Consider the following 17,340-nt stretch of genomic DNA (forward strand, 5'->3'; position numbering starts at 1 on the left):
AGCCTTGGTTTTTGACTAATATTAGCCTAAGGTTTATTGTGTGGAGAGATCTTCGGATTTTATTAGTACACAACCTCTGACACGTTTTGCTCATAATCTGAGTCTTTTAAAAACAAAATGTATCTCTTCTTCAGTTTCCACGCACCAAGAATCTATATAAGTGCCCCTCCACAACACCAAAGAGTATAACGCCAACAATACACCAAAAGTAAGAAGAGCTCTTGAGAGAAATGAAAAACTTGAATGTTATCGTTAAGGGAAACCATCAAGTGAATGAAGAGAAGCCTCCACCACGAGTGTGTCCAAGGTGTAGCTCAGACAACACCAAGTTCTGTTTCTACAACAACTATAGAGTGTCTCAACCTCGCTACCACTGCAGGAACTGTCGCCGATTCTGGACTCATGGTGGAGCTTTAAGGGACATACCAATTGGTGGAAGGGCCCGCAAAATCAAGCGTAAAGGGATAGATCAGCCATCTGTTTCTCAGGTGGTTTCTGTTGTCCAACAGGTTAATAATCATCAACCTTTCTCACATGCTCAAGAAACCAACGAGTTTCTTGGAACTTTTGGTGGCTCTTCTTCTTCTGTTGCTGTTGTTGGGAACCATTTCAGTTCTTCGACTGGATCTAATGGTGTTATGGTGCCTCCAATTCGAAGTATTCCACCAATGGATGGCTTTGATGGATCGTTCAACCAAGGTTATTACGGTGCTGGATTCAATGATTTGGTTGGCAATCCTTTGATGAACCAATCATTTGGTGGACATGTTGGTAACTATAGCAGTTACTTCGTGAATCAAGAGGATCCAAACAAGGGAAACCAAAGCTTCAACAACAGCATGAACATGAATCATAATGCCAGCACTAGTGGAAGCAGAGGATACCCAGGCACTGATCACATGATCAACAACAACAAAGTCGGAAACACATGTGTGTTTAAATCCTCCTATCATTTGGAGAAGCATGGTCCTTGAATCATAACCATTTTACCCGCTTTCTCTTAAGCTATGTTTCAGCTTTTCGTTTATGTCTTCTGTTGGGTCTTTTTATTTAAGTTCTAAAAGTTTGCATCTTTGTATCAGGCATAAGTTATTCCGGTCTTTATATAATATATATAACTAGTTAATAATCACTAGGGGCGAGGCCCCGCGCAAGCGCGGGGTTGTATATGTAAGTTATTGTTCAGTCTATTAAGGAATAAGCCATGTTCGTAATGTTATTAAAGTCTGTTGGTGTGTTTCGCTGCACAAAGTTACATATGCAAAGGGGATATTATCAGCTTTGGTTTAGAGATTGTTGTAAAATGGTGTATGCAAAAGATATTAATAATGAAGGCAGTTAACATACGGGAAGTTTGTTGGAGACCGTGGAAAGCTTCTCAGCAGAAGATGTTGCCGTTGTGATTGGTCATGCCACCGTGTCTGGTGGTGTCCAAAATCTTCAGCTCCTTTGATGTAGCGACTTTGGATTATCTGACACTGTGTTTGGAGTGTGGCTTGGTGCTTAGGTTTCAATTTATGATTCTCAAAAGAAAAGATGGTTTGAGTAACCAAAATAAATAGAAAAAGACACCATTTCACAGCCCGTTTATGCTCTGTTTCTGTCATGTAAATTGTTAAACTTGTAGATAACAAAAAGAAAGTGAATGTTTCTTTTACCCTCACAAATAAAGCACTACTCTCTATTTCTCTGCTATTTTTTTCTCAGTTACTTTCCTTTGAGATGTAGCGACAACATCGGGTCTAGCAGCAAAATCATCCAATGAACTCCCTGCTTGCAAGTCATCATCTTCCATTTAAAAAAAACGAATTTCCTCGCACAAAAATGACAATATGGTCTTCATTGATTGACATTATAGTAACGTCTGTTGCTGATGGCAGAAGAAGGATTCCGCACCAAACTCTTGTTCTTCAATCCTTAATATTTTCTCATTTTTTGCATTTTGCTTATTTACGTTGCGGGGATAACCACGGTTCTTAGACTCTTTTTTTTTGCATTTATTCAAGAAATTCTGGTACATGAAAAGCATTTAAAGATTAAGGGAAATCTCAAAGCAAAATCTTTCTTTGAGTGTTTAAAAAGGACGAGGAATGAGGTTCACCTCTGGTTTTAGAATATCGATGAACAACTCCTTGGAGATGACAGAAAGCTATAACGTTAAGGATTCGTGAAAGCTCTGCTTTTGCATCATCTTCAGAGTATTTCCCTCCCCTAAAAGAAATTGTGACACAGTCAGACCAAAAGTTAATAAATTTCATGGCAAATGATTCTCTTTCTTTAAGTAGTAGACCTTGCTAGTAGCCTGTCAAGGATTTCACCACCTCCACATAACCAGAAAGTTCGAATAAAGTAACTGTTTACTCACAGTTCAACACAACTTTGAAGGAAGGCAAGTCAACAAAATAAGAATCTGATATGCTCTCCTAGTAGATTCTTACTCCATAATGATGTAGACGTTGGCATTGTCCTCAAACGCATATAGTTCCAACGACCCCACATCAATCTTATAGTTAATTAGCTCCTTCCTTTGCATCTTAATGCATCATCATTTCGGTGCTTGTCTTTCTCCTTTTCTATCTTCTGAAACAATATACACAAAATGAACATCGAGCTCTTTATTTTATAAACCGTCGTATTATAACCGATAAATAAAGAAAAGATTATGTGTAACTATCAACTGATAAACATGAGCTCACGTTAGTTTGAACATATAGGATCTGCTCACCGATAAAAGCTTGTTTTAATTGGAAAAGAATCATAACAGGTTTTGTCTCCACCGCGGCGATGATGGTTCTCGGGAAGGGCCGACAGGAGGGCTGTCACCGGAGGTGAATGATGACCAAAGAGTCGATTACGGCGAACCAGAGCCACCACCACATAATCATAAGTGGCTCCCATATCAACAGGACAACCAAAGGAGTAATCAGTGTGGATGCAACCACCAATCCTATCGCGTGATTCGAGAACAGTCGAGCTAAAAAAAGCTTCAGAGAGGTTCCTAGCAGCAGTGAGACCTGATATATCACTCCCAATCACGATCCCGGAAGGCTGCACCACATTGTTCTGCTTCTGGAAAAGCGCTAAGATCTTGCCTGCAAGACATGTTACAATGAATCATTCATCAGATCTCTTGCCAAATTAAAGGAAAAAAATTATTGTATCAGGCAACAATGACAATGACAAAATCAAAAAAAATATACACACCGGTTGTATAGCAATGCATAATCGCAATCACCATCAGGAAGATAATCGGTAAACGAAATCTTCTTATCCATTGAAGAAACTAAAGAGATTTCCAAAATTCGTGAGAAAATCAACTAAACTATCTGATAAAAGAGGAAATTGAAAATATGCAGTGATCGTAGCGAAGCTTATCAGATCAAATCATCGTATAAACGCGAGATCGAATTATTGAACACATTGATTCAAAAACGAATAGACCTTTGAGATTAGAGATCGAAAGACGGTAAGAGTGTATGGCTTCGTTACCACACAATTTCGTGATCGCTGCATTTAAAACAAATACAATGAACCACAAAGAAGATGAAGAGATAACAAAAGGAGAAGCGAAGAGATGAGACTATGGTTAGACCTAAAACTAATTTTGCAGACCAAACGCTAGAAACATAAATCAGACCAAACCCATAGGCCATTTAGACAAAATAAACCGGACATTTAATGGGTCCCACAATCTTAATGAAATGCTTACGTGGATAGCCTAAGGAGAGACTAAAGTGCCTCATTATATATATGATTCGTTTGTTGTGTGTTTCATAACTGATGAGTCAGAGAGATATTGAAGTGTTTATGTACTTCTCTGTTTTAAATAGGGCCTAATCACATAATGTGAGAAGTATTAGTGTACATATAAAGTGACTTCCAACCTAAAAACTAATTGGTGATAAATAAATTGATATATTCTTTTATATATTATTTTAGATCTTTTTAATTTCCGACATGAGATTGTCCCTAGTAGTATTTTTTCAGTCAATCAAATTTTACAAGACTGTTAAAACATTGTTGTTCGAAGGTCATAAACTTAAACTAAGCAGCCTGTGGTTCGGCGAGAAATTGCTTGGCCGTTTAAAGTTTTTTTTTTGTTTTTTAAAGAAGACCGTTTAAAGATTGTTTGAGCTCTTAATTTGTAAACCACCTTTATTTGATATGATTGTGGCGCCAACCCTTTCAAATGCATGTGGCTATTGTATTACTCTGTTTTCTCCTGTTCATCTACAATTTGCAACTATACAGTTCTGAGTTGCTGTTAAAAAAAAAGTTCTTTCATTTTACTTTTCGAATTTTTTTTCATTACCGTGGAGGAAAACTTGATAAACTCCTTATTGAGTGATTTATGGAGATGTATTAAAATAGGTTACTCGATATATCAACATTTTTTGGTGGTCAACTATATAAACTTTACTCTTATGGTGGAGTTTCATGTCTCCTTTGGAATTGATACCTTGAGACTACTTTTAACTAATGTACTTAAATATCAACAGCTTTACACACCATATAGAAAATGGAAGAAGGTAGAGAGCGAGGGGAACACAGCTTTAATGATCCTGAGCAGTTTATTTCAGTTTTTGATTGAGTGTTACAACTGTATTCCAAAATTGTGGGCCTTGTGGCTATATACACTGGACACATGCATTTGATTTTCAGACTCCATGTATATATACGCTACTCAATTCTCCTTGCCACCTCTTGGCTCTTGCTTTCAGCTTCACATTCCGATTTGGCCAAGGACGACGAGTGAAACAAGTTTGAGTAATTTGATGAACTACAGAGGTTGTTAAGCAACAAAGCACCAGTGGTCTAGTGGTAGAATAGTACCCTGCCACGGTACAGACCCGGGTTCGATTCCCGGCTGGTGCATTTCCTCTGAGCTATGAAGATAAATGGTTTAGCGAAGGCAACGTAGTTACGTAGCAAACAACATTGTATCCAACAAGAAAATGAATTAATTAAAATCTCCATGTTCCTTGAAGAACAAAGCAATCAAACTCACAACAACGAATTTAACAACATCAAACCAACACAAATCCAATCTCCATGTTCCTTGAAGAACAAAGCAATCAAACTCACAACAACGAATTTAACAACATCAAACCAACACAAATTCTTAGTATTGATAAATAATCGAAAGGTAACATATGAATTCTCAGCCTCATTTTAGAGTCTGCAAACCATCTCAGTTTGATTTGAATAAAAATCATACCCATTATATTGTGGCGCGAACCATTTGGAATAATAATAGACTTTTCTTTAACATAATAAAATAGACTTTTGAGTATCTGTTTTTGTAGAGATAGGTGCAGCTAGGGAATGGGAGATTGCACAGCAATTAGTAGAGAAGAAAGCCCAAGTCAAGGTCTCGGTGGCTTTGCCCCAGATGAAGGTAGTCGCTCAATCTGATGCGGCTTGGTCCAAATCATCACTCAATGCAGGACTAGGGTGGGTCGTTTCGACACCCGAGAATCACACAGAAGGAAGCAGAAGCGCTAGCTTCATCCCATCAGTGTTGATTGCAGAAGGACTGGCGCTTAGAGAAGGAGTTGAAGCTTGCCGTTCCCTAGGAGTTAAGGAAGTGAGATTTGAATCTGATTCAGCACAATTGATTAAAGCCATCAACAGGAAGGAACCCCCTTTGGAGATTTATGGTATTGTGTCGGATATCCTAGCTTTGTCTATAGAATTTGATGTTGTTGTTTTTGTTTAGAATTCTCGTCTGCACAATGTTGCAGCAGATGGTTTAGCAAAGAACGCCCTGAGTTTGTATGAACACCAGGTGGTTGGATTGGAGTTAATTCCCCCACCAAACTAGTTTGATTAAATGAAGTACTTTCGTGACAAAAAAAAAGTATCTGTTTTTGTCTTAAAAAAAAGAGTATCTGTTTTTCCCGCTTATTTCATCTCTATGAAATTAATCATGACTATAGAGATACATAACTCAAAGAGTGATAGAGGTGCTTTGTGGTTTTGCAGATAGGTTACTTGATATTGTGTTTTGTTAGCCGGTCTTGAAAAGTAGATGACTCTGACATATAAACCTTTTGTTATGAGTCTCTTGCTCTCTTGATACTCATTTGTTTGCTACTTAGACCTTTCAGTTCTCACCATTTGTATCCCTTTCTAATATGGTCAACACTATTCACAGACTTCCTGCTATAATTTAGTTTCTCACAGACATTTCTTTTGATTTGTTGGTATTTGGTATTGCCATCTATTCTCACAAGATGTTATCCATTCTATATATGAAAAACTCCTTTAATCATATCTATTCTCACAACAAAATTCTTATGATATGCCAGTATAAACATGTATGAACCCAGATACTCACACACATTGTATTTTTTTGGGAAAATTCCTTAAAAATACACAAACTGAATTTTTTTTTGCTGAAAAAATACACGAACTTTTTTGGCTTCCCAAAAAATACACAAACTAATTTTGATTGTCCATAAAATACACGAACTTTTGAATTTTGAAGGTTTCACACCTCGATTTTAACGGTGTAAACAGTGACTAACAGAATAGTAAGACGCCGTTAGACGCCGTTAACTCTGAATAAAAAGTTCATGTATTTTATGGACAACCAAAATTAGTTCGTGTATTTTTTGAGAAGCCTAAAAAGTTCGTGTATTTTTTCAGCAAAGGAAATTTAGTATGTGTATTTTTAAGGAATTTTCAAATGGAGTTTGGATATTTTATATCCTATTCAGATGCTAAATATCTGGATCCAATACAGATCCAAAATTTTATATTTGTAAACTTTCGGTTTGGTTTTGGACCGAATATTTTCGGATCAGTTCCGATCCAAGTTTTTGAATCCGGCTAAAATATCTAGACCTAATCTTGACATTTTAGCCGGATTCAAAAACTTGGATTGGAACTGACCCGAAAATATTCGGTCCAAAACCAAACCTAAAGTTTACAAATATTTGTTGGATCCAAAACTCTTCTACTTGAAAGAATTGAAACCAAAAAGAACTGATCTGAATAGACCCGGGCCTAATAAAATCGACACAAATATATTCAATCCGACAAGATCTTTCTGCTAACAATTTTGTTATTATTTTTGCAATATTTTTTAGTTTTGTTTTTGTAACAGAAACATTTTTAATTAATATGAAACTTTCAATGTAAAATTTAGAGTTGTTTGTGAATTTTTAGATATATATGATAGATTTCGACTAAATTGGACTCAACAAATATTTGTGAACTTTTGGTTTGGTTTTGGATAGAATATTTTTGGGTCAGTTCCGATTCAAGTTTTTGAATCCGGCTAGACATTAATTCGGTCCAAAATCAAACCGAAAGTTTACAAATATAAAATTTCGGACCTGCATCATGTGATAGAGAATGTGTTTTTTCAGGTCTTTGGGTCGGGTTTGGGCCGTTTTTTTTCGGATCTGGATTTTTCAGATCGAAATATCTGGTCCAAAACCAAACCGAAAGTTTACAAATATAAAATTTTGGATATGTATTGGGTCCAGATATGTAGCCTCTGAATAGTATATGAAATATCCAAACTCCATTTGAAAATTCCTTAAAAATACACATACTAAATTTCCTTTGCTGAAAAAATACATGAACTTTTTAGGCTTCCCGAAAAATACACGAACTAATTTTGGTTGTCCATAAAATACATAAACTTTTTAATCAGAATTAACGGCGTCTAACGGCGTCTTACTATTCTGTTAGTCACTGTTTACACCGTTAAAATCGAGGTGTGAAACCTTCAAAATTCAAAAGTTCGTGTATTTATGGACAATCAAAATTAGTTTGTGTATTTTTTGGGAAGCCAAAAAAGTTCGTGTATTTTTTCAGCAAAAGAAATTCAGTCTGTGTATTTTTAAGGAATTTTCCCTATTTTTTTCTCTTAATAAATGACAGCTAAATTATTAATTTAGTCTGATCTCTTAATAATTCACTAATAATCCCTACTAAAGTAAATTATCTAAGTGTTTTGTCGATTAAGAAAAAACAAGGACTTCATATTAATATTTGACTAAGTTTTTCTTCATATTAGATATTATTTTCAATTAAACATTTGATCGTTTTAATCTATTTAAAGATGGAAAATCTTGTGAAGATATTCATATAGAAAAAAATTATATTTCACCAATAAAACAGCGCGTGAGTTTACAAGCTCGCAGATGCTCTGTTTCACAATAAACACTTATAAATTACATTGATTTCCTTTAACTGGCATTATACACTCAATGCCCCTATATCTTATTATGTTTATATGACAACTCATTTAATCATATCTTAACTCTCTAATTTTCATATACATCCAAGATTTAAGAGTAAGAGAGCCTTGGTTTTTGACTAATCTTAGCTTAAGGTGTATAGTGTGAGGAGATCTTCAGATTTTGTTAATACACAACCTCTGACACGTTTTGCTCAAAATCTCATTCTTTTAAAGACAAAATTTTATCTCTTCTGCAGTTTCCACTCCCCCCAAGAATCTATATAAGAACCCCCTCCACAACACAAAAGATCACAACAACAAAACCTAGTAGAGCTCTTGAGGGAAATGGGTAAGTTGAATGTTAACGTTAAGGGAAACCATCAAGTGAATGAAGAGAAGCCTCCACCACGAGTGTGTCCAAGGTGTAGCTCAGACAACACCAAGTTCTGTTTCTACAACAACTATAGAGTGTCTCAACCTCGCTACCACTGCAGGAACTGTCGCCGATTCTGGACTCATGGTGGAGCTTTAAGGGACATACCCATTGGTGGAAGAGCCCGCAAGATCAAGCCTACAGAGATAGATCAGCCATCTGTTCCTCAGGGGGTTTCTAATGAGATCCAGCAGGTTAATCATCACGAACCTTTCTCACATGTTCAAGAAACAACCCAGTTTCTTGAACCATTCGGTGGTTCTTCTTCCTCTGCTTATTTTGGGAACCATTTCAGTCCTTTGCCTGAAACTCATCGTGGTATGGTGCTTCCAAGTCGAAGTATTCCACCAACGAATCGCTTTGATCTCTTTGATGGATCGTTTCACCAAGGTTATTACGGTGCTAGATTCAATGATTTGGTTGGTAATCATTTGATGAACCAATCATTTGGTGGACATGTTGATAACTATAACAGTTACCGCGTGAATCAAGAGAATCCATACATGCGAACCCAGAGCTTCACCAACACCATGAACATGAACCATAATGCCAGCACTAGTGAAATAAAAGGATATCCACACACTGATCCCATCAACATCATCAACAACAACAGCAACAAGTGTGTGTTTAGATCCTCCTATCGTTAGGAGAAGCATGGTCCTTGAATCATAACCGTTTTACCGATTTTCTCTTTTTATTATGCTAATAATGTTTCAGTTTTTTGTTTATAGTTTCTGTTGGGTCTTCTTGTTTTTCAGCTCTGTTGGGGTCTTTTTTTTTATTTGAGTTCTAAAAGTTTTGCATCTTTGTTTCCTTAAAGATTCAGACATAAGTTACTTGTCTGGTCTTTTTATAATATATATAATTAATCATCACCAGTTCGTTTTGTGTTTAGAAGAAATATCTATGTGTTTTCAATTATTTTTTTATTGTATTGCTCTGTTTTAGTACATACTCTGTTTTTTTATTAAACTCCTCACATACAATTTATGTTACAACCACTCAATAAAAGATGTATCAAAAAAGGTACAGTCCAAAAAGCTATTTGTCTTCCTTCTTTGACTCCAAAAACAAACATTAAACCCTTGCTTGCTCTTCTTCTCTGTTTCTCCTCTTTTAACGAAAGCAGAATATTTTCATTTTCTTTAGTGTAGTTATCGTTGATGTTTCTGGTTTAGCTACTTATACTCTGGAAATGAAGAAGGAAACTAGGGATGCGCATAATACCCGAAATGGGTGAGTTCGGATTAGTTTCGGTTCCTTTATAATACAATTCCATGTTACATCAAATATCAGGTTCGGTTCAGATAAAATCATATCTGAACCGAACTGATATGCACTTACAGCAATTAGAAGATGTAATTGGTAAACATGACTTAATCACGAAAAATAATAATTAAGTTGCTGGAAATTTTAAACTTTTGCATAATGAAAACTGCATAATAATTTTCTTGTAAGAAATGATAAACTATGCAGAATGACAAATACAAATTATATTGATCAAATATTTTATACATGATTTAATAATTACTAAAATTATGAAAATAAATTAAATTGTTTAAAATACTTCACTTCTTGGTATAGTTATTTAGCTTATTTGTATATGTTTTGATAAAAAAACAAAAGTAAATAAAAAAAACTCTTTTACAGAAGTTGTTTTGATTTAATAAATGTCTCTATAATAGAGTTTCTCTATATTTAGGGAAAATATAGAAAATGTTATTTTTATCCTTAAATATAAAGACAAAAAGTAAATTTTCCACATATTTTCTCTAAAAAAATCTGTTATAAAAATTATACATCAAAGCAAAATCAATTCATAATAGAAATCTCTATTTTAGAGAAAAATATACATTGAAGATGCTTAATTAACCATCCTTTAAATTTATTTTGAATAACATATTAACCATTATAATGTGGCGCGAACTATTTGAAATAATAACAGACATTTTTTAAACATAATATAGCAAACTTTTTGAGTATCTGTTCCCCCCCCCCCCCCCCCCCCCACCCCCCCCACCCACAACACTCTTTGAGATTTATCATGACTGCGGATGAACATTTTTTGAGATTAGAGGAACATTGGTTACACCCCTAAAAGAGTGATATATGGAGGTGCTTTGTGATTTTGGAGAGAAATTATTTGATAACGTGTTTACAAGCCTGTCTTGAAAAATAGTTTACATGGAGGTGCTCTTGCTTTCTTGATACTTGATACTCATGCTCCCTACCTAGGGCTTTCAGTTCTCACCATTGTATCCATTTCGCATTTGGTCAATTCTATACATATACTTTATGCTACAAATTAGTTTCTCACAGACACACCTTCTTGCCTCGTGGTATTTGGCTTTGCAGTCTATTCTCACAAGATGTATCCATATTATATATGAAACTCCTAAACATATTTACATCAACAAAGTCTTATGATGAGCCAGTAAAAACACTTATGAAAACCCACATACTCACACACATAGTATTTGCTCTCTTACTAACTTACAACTAAATTGTTAATTAAGTCTACTCTCTTAATAAATCACTAATAAATTCCTAGTAAGTAAATTATCTAAGTGTTTTGTCGATTTCGAAAATAAGGATTTCATATTAATGTTTAACTACTTTTTTCTTCATACTGGGTATGATTTTCGGACAAAACATTTCAACTTTTTATCTATTTAAAGATGACAAATCTGGCGAAGATTTCCTATTAAAAAAATTATCTTCCTCGCCAATGAGACTGCGCGTGAGCTTACACACTCGCACATATTCTCTTTCGTAATAAACACCTACAAATTACGATTGATTTGCCTTTAACTGGCATTATACTCTCAATGCCTAGATCTTTTTCTGTTTATATGACTTAACTCATTTGATAACATTATATATGATTCTTTATTTTCATGTACATCCAAGATGTAAGAGTAAGAGAGCCTTGGCTTTTAACTAATCTTAGCTTAAGGTTTATAGTGTGAGGAGATCTTCAGATTTTGTTAATACACAACCTCTGACACGTTTTGCTCAAAATCTCAGTCTTTTAAAAACAAAATGTATCTCTTCATCAGTCTCCACGCACCCACGTATCTATATAAGATACACCCTCCACAACACCAAAGAACACAACAACAACAACAAAACCTAGTAGAGCTCTTGAGGGAAATGGATAAGTTGAATGTTACCGTTATAGAAAACCATCAAGTGAATGAAGAGAAGCCTCCACCACGAGTGTGTCCAAGGTGTAGCTCAGACAACACCAAGTTCTGCTACTACAACAACTATAGCGTGTCTCAACCACGCTACAACTGCAGGAACTGTCGCCGATTCTGGACCCATGGTGGAGCTTTAAGGGACGTACCAATTGGTGGAAGGGCCCGTAAAATCAAGCGTACAAGGATAGATCAGCCTTCTGTTTCTCAGGTGGTTTCTGTTATCCAACAGGTTAATAATCATCAACCTTTCTCACATGCTCAAGAAACCAACGAGTTTCTTGGAACTTTTGGTGGTTCTTCTTCTTCTTCTTCTGCAGTTGTTGGGAACGATTTCAGTTCTTTGCCTGAAACTAATGGTGATATGGTGCTTCCGATTCGAAGTATTCCACCAACGGATCGCTTTGATCTCTTTGATGGACCGTTTAACCAAGGTTATTACGGTGTTGGATCCAATGATTTGGTTGGCAATCCTTTGATGAAGCACTCAATTGGTGGACATGTTGATAACTATAACAATTACCGCGTGAATCAGGAGGATCCTAACAATCAAAACCAGAGCTTCAACGACAGCATGAACATAAATCATAATGCCAGCAGTAGTGCAAACAGAGGATATCCAGGCACTGATCACATGATCATCAACAACAAAGACAGAAACAAGTGTGTGTTTAGATCCTCCTATCATCTGGAGAAGTATGGTCCCTGAATCATAACCGTTTTTTACCCGTTTTCTCTTTTTATTAAGCTAATAATGGTTCAGTTTTTCGTTTATGTTTTCTGTTGGGTCTTCTTGTTTGATTGGGTCTTTCATTTTAATCTTAGTTCCAAAAGTTTGCCTCTTTGTTTCAAGAGCAGAGATAAGTTATATGTCTGGTCTTTTTAATAATATAAATAGTTAATCATCTATGTGTTTTCGAGTGTTTTATGTATTGCTCTGGTTTAGTATATTCTATGTTTTTAAATGACGCCTAATCACAGAATGCGAGAAGCATTAGTATATACATATAAGGTAAATCTATGGTTATGTCTGAAATATTAAGCTTGTATTTCTTCTATCAGTCTTAATTTCTAGAGAAGTCTGTTGAAGATTTGTTGCTCGATGGTCTTAATTCAATTAAGCAGTGTGTGTTTCGGGGAGAAATGTTTTTTGACCGTTAAGAGTTTCACTATTGAGCTCCTTATTTGTAAATCATTTGTATTTATTATGATAACAGCTATGTTGTGGCGCCAACCCTTTCAAATGCGTATGGGTACTGTGGAACTCTGTCTTTTTTTTTTTTTATAGATATAGAGTTTTGAGTTTCAGTTCTTCCCTTTTACTTTTCAGTTTTTTAGTTATAAAGTGATTTGTGGAGATGTTTTAAAATAGGTTACTAGATATATAAACGTTTTTTCTTTTGTGTGGTAAACCATACAAACTTTACTCTTATGGTCGAGTTTCATGTCTTCTCGGCATGCCGATGCTTTGATAAGTATAATATTGTCAGCTAAAATGTCTTTACCATACCACTTTTTGTATCTATATTAAATACGGGAATCTTGTAACATATCTCTCGCTCTTTAAGAAAACTTATTTTCGCAATCTGTACGAACTTTTCCATTATCAATATTTAATTCAATATCTAGTACGTATAAATGTTTTTCGTTCTCTTCTGTCTACTTTGTATTCATTATTTTTTGTTTAATTAGCTTTTTCAAATTTCAAAATTTAAATTATTTTAAAGATATTATATTATAAGATTTATAATAATTGATTTATGTTCCATAAAGCAATGCATATACATATTTTTTTAAAAAATCAACTCTTCTTACTTTGTTACAAAAAAAAAATCTCTTCTTACTTTGAAAGTTATAGAAAAATCATCTAATCTATTAATTTAGGGATTATCTACTATTTGAAGTTCTCATTTAAATTTTGGACTCTTTCATAATTGTTGCTAGAATATATGATGTCTCCTATACAATGCAACCTACCAACTTAAATTAAACCAAATCTTAACCAACATAGATTAGTTAAACCTAACCAGTAACACTTTTATAATATTTTTGGTTAATCTCTTAATATAACTAGATCTAGGACTGGGCGTTCGGGTACCCATTCGGGTTTCGGTTCAGTCTATTCGGGTTTCGGGTTTTCGGGGTCAAAGATTTCAGTCCCATTCGGATATTTTTAAATTTCGGTTCGGGTTCGGTTCGGATTTTTACGGGTTCGGTTCGGGTTCGGATAACCCATTTAAAATGTTTTTAAATTTTCAAAATTTATTATATACTTTAAATTTTCAAAATCTATAAGAAAGATAATATATTACATATAAATTTTCATAACATATATGCCAAAATACCTTCATTTAACACATAAATTAGTTTTCTTTGAATATTTGGATAAAGAATCAATAGATATTTAACTATTTTGGTGTTTTCAGTATATTTTAGCTATTTTAAACATTTACTTTTGACTATTTGCATATATTTTCCGAGTATTTTGGAAAATTAAAAGGTATCTTATATATTTTTAATATTTTTAATATACATTATATATAAAATAATGTATATATATTCAAGTATATAAATTTATTTCGGATACATTCGGGTACCCAAAATATTTCGGTTCGGATCGGGTTCGGTTTCGGTTCTTTAAATACCGAAATTTTGAATTCGTTCGGATATTTAATCAATTTTGGTTCGGGTTCGGTGCTACTTTTTTGGATCGGGTTCGGTTCGGTTTTTCGGGTTCGGATTTTTTGCCCAGCCCTAATTAGATCATATAAAACTGAATCACTCTTAAATCAACGAGTTCTATATCATTCCAGACATAAGAGAAAAATATCCGACTCATTTTTAACGTAAGCATACAAAGACCGTGTATGCTTATGCTCATTGATCTTCCAAAAACCAAATAATTGTGGCATAGACCAACATAGGCTCATGTTCGTATCACTAACTTTACTTCCATATATTTACTCTTCACCTATATCATATCACAACATACACAGTTATACAAGAACATGATTTTTTTTTGTTCAAACAACCAAATAATGGTGGCATATGGTCAGTAGATTTTTTAAATATGTTTTTATATATTACATTTTACGAGACTATGTGTATACGTTTTTTTTTGAAAAAAATGCATAACTATGTGTATAAGTTAAAAGGTAAAAGGTGTGACAAGGCAAATTATTATACTAAAAATAAAAGAAGATTAAATACAAACTAATAACAAGTACAACACAAATTATAACACTATTAAATTCTATATATATTTAATAAAATATTATATATATGTCTAATATGTATATATATATATAAATGTTACACAAAATATATATAATATTATATACACATATTATATATACCATATATTATTAATTGAAATTTGACAAATCAATTTCCGACCTTTAGGGCGGGTCCTAATCTAGTTTTTCTTATTGCCAGGATTAGAGCGATTACTGATTTTTAATTAAATAATTTTACTTATAAAATTCTCAACTTGATATTTTTGTTAATTTATATTTTATCAAAGTTTCTATTAATTTTATTTTTGTTAACTACCTTTTGATATTTTTTATTTAACTACATAAATTGTGTATTTATATAATTTTTATCTTGCATAATTTTATTTTTTAAATAATTTCTCTGTTCATACATAGTACTGGTAGTTGATACTTGCAGTTTTTTTTTTGAAACAAGTTGATACTTGCAGTTTATGTTTATAATTCTGTATAAAATTGTCACTATTCACTCAATGTCTCCAGATTTTGTTTATGTTAAGCGACTGACTCATTTAGCAACATCTTGATTCTCCATTAATCATATAAGGACAAGAGTTAAGCGTAAGAGAGTCTTGGTTTTAACTAGGCACCCTAAGGTTTATGGTGTGTTTTATTATTACACAACTTTTGACACGTTGTTCTCAAAATCTCACTCTTCTAAACCCGAAACGTATCTCGTCTTCAATTTTCACGCCCTAATAGCCTATATAAGTAGACACCCCCACAACACCAAAAAATCATACCAACAACAAACATTATCATATAATTAAAGACTTGCATTAGAGAGATATGGATTACTCTGGTCTTTTTGTTCAAGATGACAATCAAGTGAACGAAGAGAAGCCTCCAGCGCGAGTGTGTCCAAGGTGTAACTCAGACAACACCAAGTTCTGTTACTACAACAACTATAACGCGTCTCAACCGCGCTATAAGTGCAAAAACTGTCGTAGACACTGGACTCATGGTGGGACTTTAAGGAACGTACCTATTGGTGGAAGAGGCCGTAAAATCAAGAGTACAAGGACTGATCAGCCTTGTTTTCCTCAGGTGGGTTCTGTTGAGAACCAACAGGTTAATCATCACCAACCTTTCTTACATGATCAAGAAACCAACGATTTTGTTGGATCTTCTTCTTCAGCTGCTGTTGTTGGTGGAAACCATTTCGGTTATTTGCCTGAGTTTCATGGTGATATGGCAACAAATGTGCCTCCATTTGGAAGTTTTCCACCAATGGAGGCCTTAAACATCTCTGATGTATCATTCCAACAAGGTTATTACGACTCTGGATCCACTGATTTGATTTGTAACCCTTTGGTCAACCAATTAACTGGTGGATCTGTTGTTTTGGGCTCTGATCAAGAGGATCCAAACATGTGGAACCAGAGCTTCAACAACACTTTGAACATGAATCACAATGCCAGCACCAGTGGAAGCAAGGGACATATCTCCAAGCACTGATGACATGAACGGAATCAGAAACAAGTACTATCATCTGGACCTTCAGTATCAACCGTTATTCCCGTTTTTCTTTTTCTTAAGCTAATAATGTTACAGTTTTTCTTATTGTGTTTTTCTAACTTTTTATTGTTTTATGTTGGGGTTTTCCTTAGTTATTAAAGGTTGCATCTTTGTGTCCAAAAAGATTCAGACATAAGATGTTTGTCTGATCTTTTTATATAATTATCTAGTCGTTACTTTGCAATCTGCCTCCTAAGTCTTGATCATATACCAAAGCGTTTTTCTGCTTGTTGATGTTGACCCAATCGTAAACTATTTCTTCAGAATCTTTAGCTAACATGCAAACTACGTCCAATATATATATAGATGTGTGTGAAACTCATGTAACCTCGATACAATATAAGTGAAACTCATGCATGCCACTTAACTTTTTTTTTTGAAAATTTGGATACTCTTACAACTATGAATGACCTTTTTAGCAGATATAATTGAGTTTCCATATACATTTGAGTTTCAGGTTTTCTTCTTTATTTAATGAATCCGTTGAGATCGAAGTTATGTTAATCTGGCTTTACAAATCAATTATTCGATGTGAATATAATGATAACCATAATTCAAAGCATGGTTAATACCTGAAACTACCATAATAATACTTAGGAAAAATTACAAATAAATTTTACATATACATCAAGAAGTCTACAAAAGTCAGTAAGTAAGTCCAAGTAAATTGTGTGTTTTCGTTAATTGATGACGAATCAATAAGGACATGACCTAATGATG

General features: G+C 34.2%; 5 protein-coding genes, 1 non-coding gene and 1 pseudogene across 10 annotated transcripts; 6 read left to right on the forward strand and 1 right to left on the reverse strand.

Moving 5' to 3' along the window:
• The first annotated feature begins 230 nt into the window (after positions 1 to 230).
• Positions 231 to 856, forward strand: LOC108841461 (dof zinc finger protein DOF4.4-like). The gene is given in 2 exon segments (XM_018614217.2): positions 231 to 806; positions 809 to 856. Coding segments are annotated over 2 exon segments (624 nt in total).
• Positions 857 to 1,530: 674 nt separating this feature from the next.
• On the reverse strand, positions 1,531 to 3,614 carry LOC108824767 (uncharacterized). Of its 5 annotated transcripts, none has more exons than XM_018598160.2 (6): positions 3,442 to 3,614; positions 3,205 to 3,283; positions 2,726 to 3,092; positions 2,439 to 2,580; positions 2,102 to 2,211; positions 1,531 to 2,011 (listed from the first exon to the last, which is right to left on the reverse strand). In XM_018598160.2, the coding sequence occupies exons 1-4, from the start codon at positions 3,511 to 3,513 to the stop codon at positions 2,574 to 2,576; spliced, it is 525 nt and encodes a 174-aa protein (XP_018453662.1). In that variant the 5' UTR covers positions 3,514 to 3,614; the 3' UTR covers positions 1,531 to 2,011; positions 2,102 to 2,211; positions 2,439 to 2,573. The 5 variants fall into 5 exon arrangements, 3 of the variants coding, with proteins under 3 accessions (XP_018453662.1, XP_056859086.1, XP_056859085.1); XM_057003106.1 differs by having other exon boundaries at positions 2,366 to 2,580; XM_057003105.1 differs by having other exon boundaries at positions 2,291 to 2,580.
• Positions 3,615 to 4,519: 905 nt separating this feature from the next.
• LOC108838069 (uncharacterized) lies at positions 4,520 to 5,719 on the forward strand. The gene is made up of 2 exons (XM_018611051.1): positions 4,520 to 4,529; positions 5,307 to 5,719. Exons 1-2 carry the CDS (start codon positions 4,520 to 4,522, stop codon positions 5,717 to 5,719), a joined length of 423 nt encoding a protein of 140 aa, XP_018466553.1.
• Positions 4,805 to 4,875, forward strand: TRNAG-GCC (transfer RNA glycine (anticodon GCC)). The gene has a single exon. It is a non-coding gene; the product is annotated as a tRNA-Gly (tRNA).
• A 2,808-nt stretch (positions 5,720 to 8,527) lies between the features above and the next one.
• Positions 8,528 to 9,479, forward strand: LOC108841459 (dof zinc finger protein DOF4.4-like). The gene has a single exon (XM_018614215.2). The coding sequence runs from the start codon at positions 8,543 to 8,545 to the stop codon at positions 9,275 to 9,277; it is 735 nt and encodes a 244-aa protein (XP_018469717.1). The 5' UTR covers positions 8,528 to 8,542; the 3' UTR covers positions 9,278 to 9,479.
• Positions 9,480 to 11,755: 2,276 nt separating this feature from the next.
• LOC108841448 (dof zinc finger protein DOF4.4-like) lies at positions 11,756 to 12,663 on the forward strand. The gene has a single exon (XM_018614204.2). It carries the CDS (start codon positions 11,784 to 11,786, stop codon positions 12,537 to 12,539), a length of 756 nt encoding a protein of 251 aa, XP_018469706.1. The 5' UTR covers positions 11,756 to 11,783; the 3' UTR covers positions 12,540 to 12,663.
• Positions 12,664 to 15,702: 3,039 nt separating this feature from the next.
• Positions 15,703 to 16,560, forward strand: LOC108841456 (dof zinc finger protein DOF4.4-like; annotated as a pseudogene).
• Positions 16,561 to 17,340: the final 780 nt, after the last annotated feature.

This window comes from Raphanus sativus, chromosome 2, assembly GCF_000801105.2.
Source record: "Raphanus sativus cultivar WK10039 chromosome 2, ASM80110v3, whole genome shotgun sequence".
NCBI lineage: Eukaryota > Viridiplantae > Streptophyta > Magnoliopsida > Brassicales > Brassicaceae > Raphanus > Raphanus sativus.

Excerpts from the sequence above, each read along its gene's own strand:
- LOC108824767 (XM_018598160.2), bottom strand. The coding sequence starts at position 3,513 with ATGCAGCGATCACGAAATTGTGTGGTAACGAAGCCATACACTCTTACC. Across the intron at positions 3,284-3,441 it reads TTCGATCTCTAATCTCAAAG|TTTCTTCAATGGATAAGAAG; the intron begins GTCTATTCGTTT and ends AAATCTCTTTAG. Across the intron at positions 3,093-3,204 it reads TATGCATTGCTATACAACCG|GCAAGATCTTAGCGCTTTTC; the intron begins GTGTGTATATTT and ends CATGTCTTGCAG.
- LOC108841459 (XM_018614215.2), top strand. The coding sequence starts at position 8,543 with ATGGGTAAGTTGAATGTTAACGTTAAGGGAAACCATCAAGTGAATGAA.
- LOC108841448 (XM_018614204.2), top strand. The coding sequence starts at position 11,784 with ATGGATAAGTTGAATGTTACCGTTATAGAAAACCATCAAGTGAATGAA.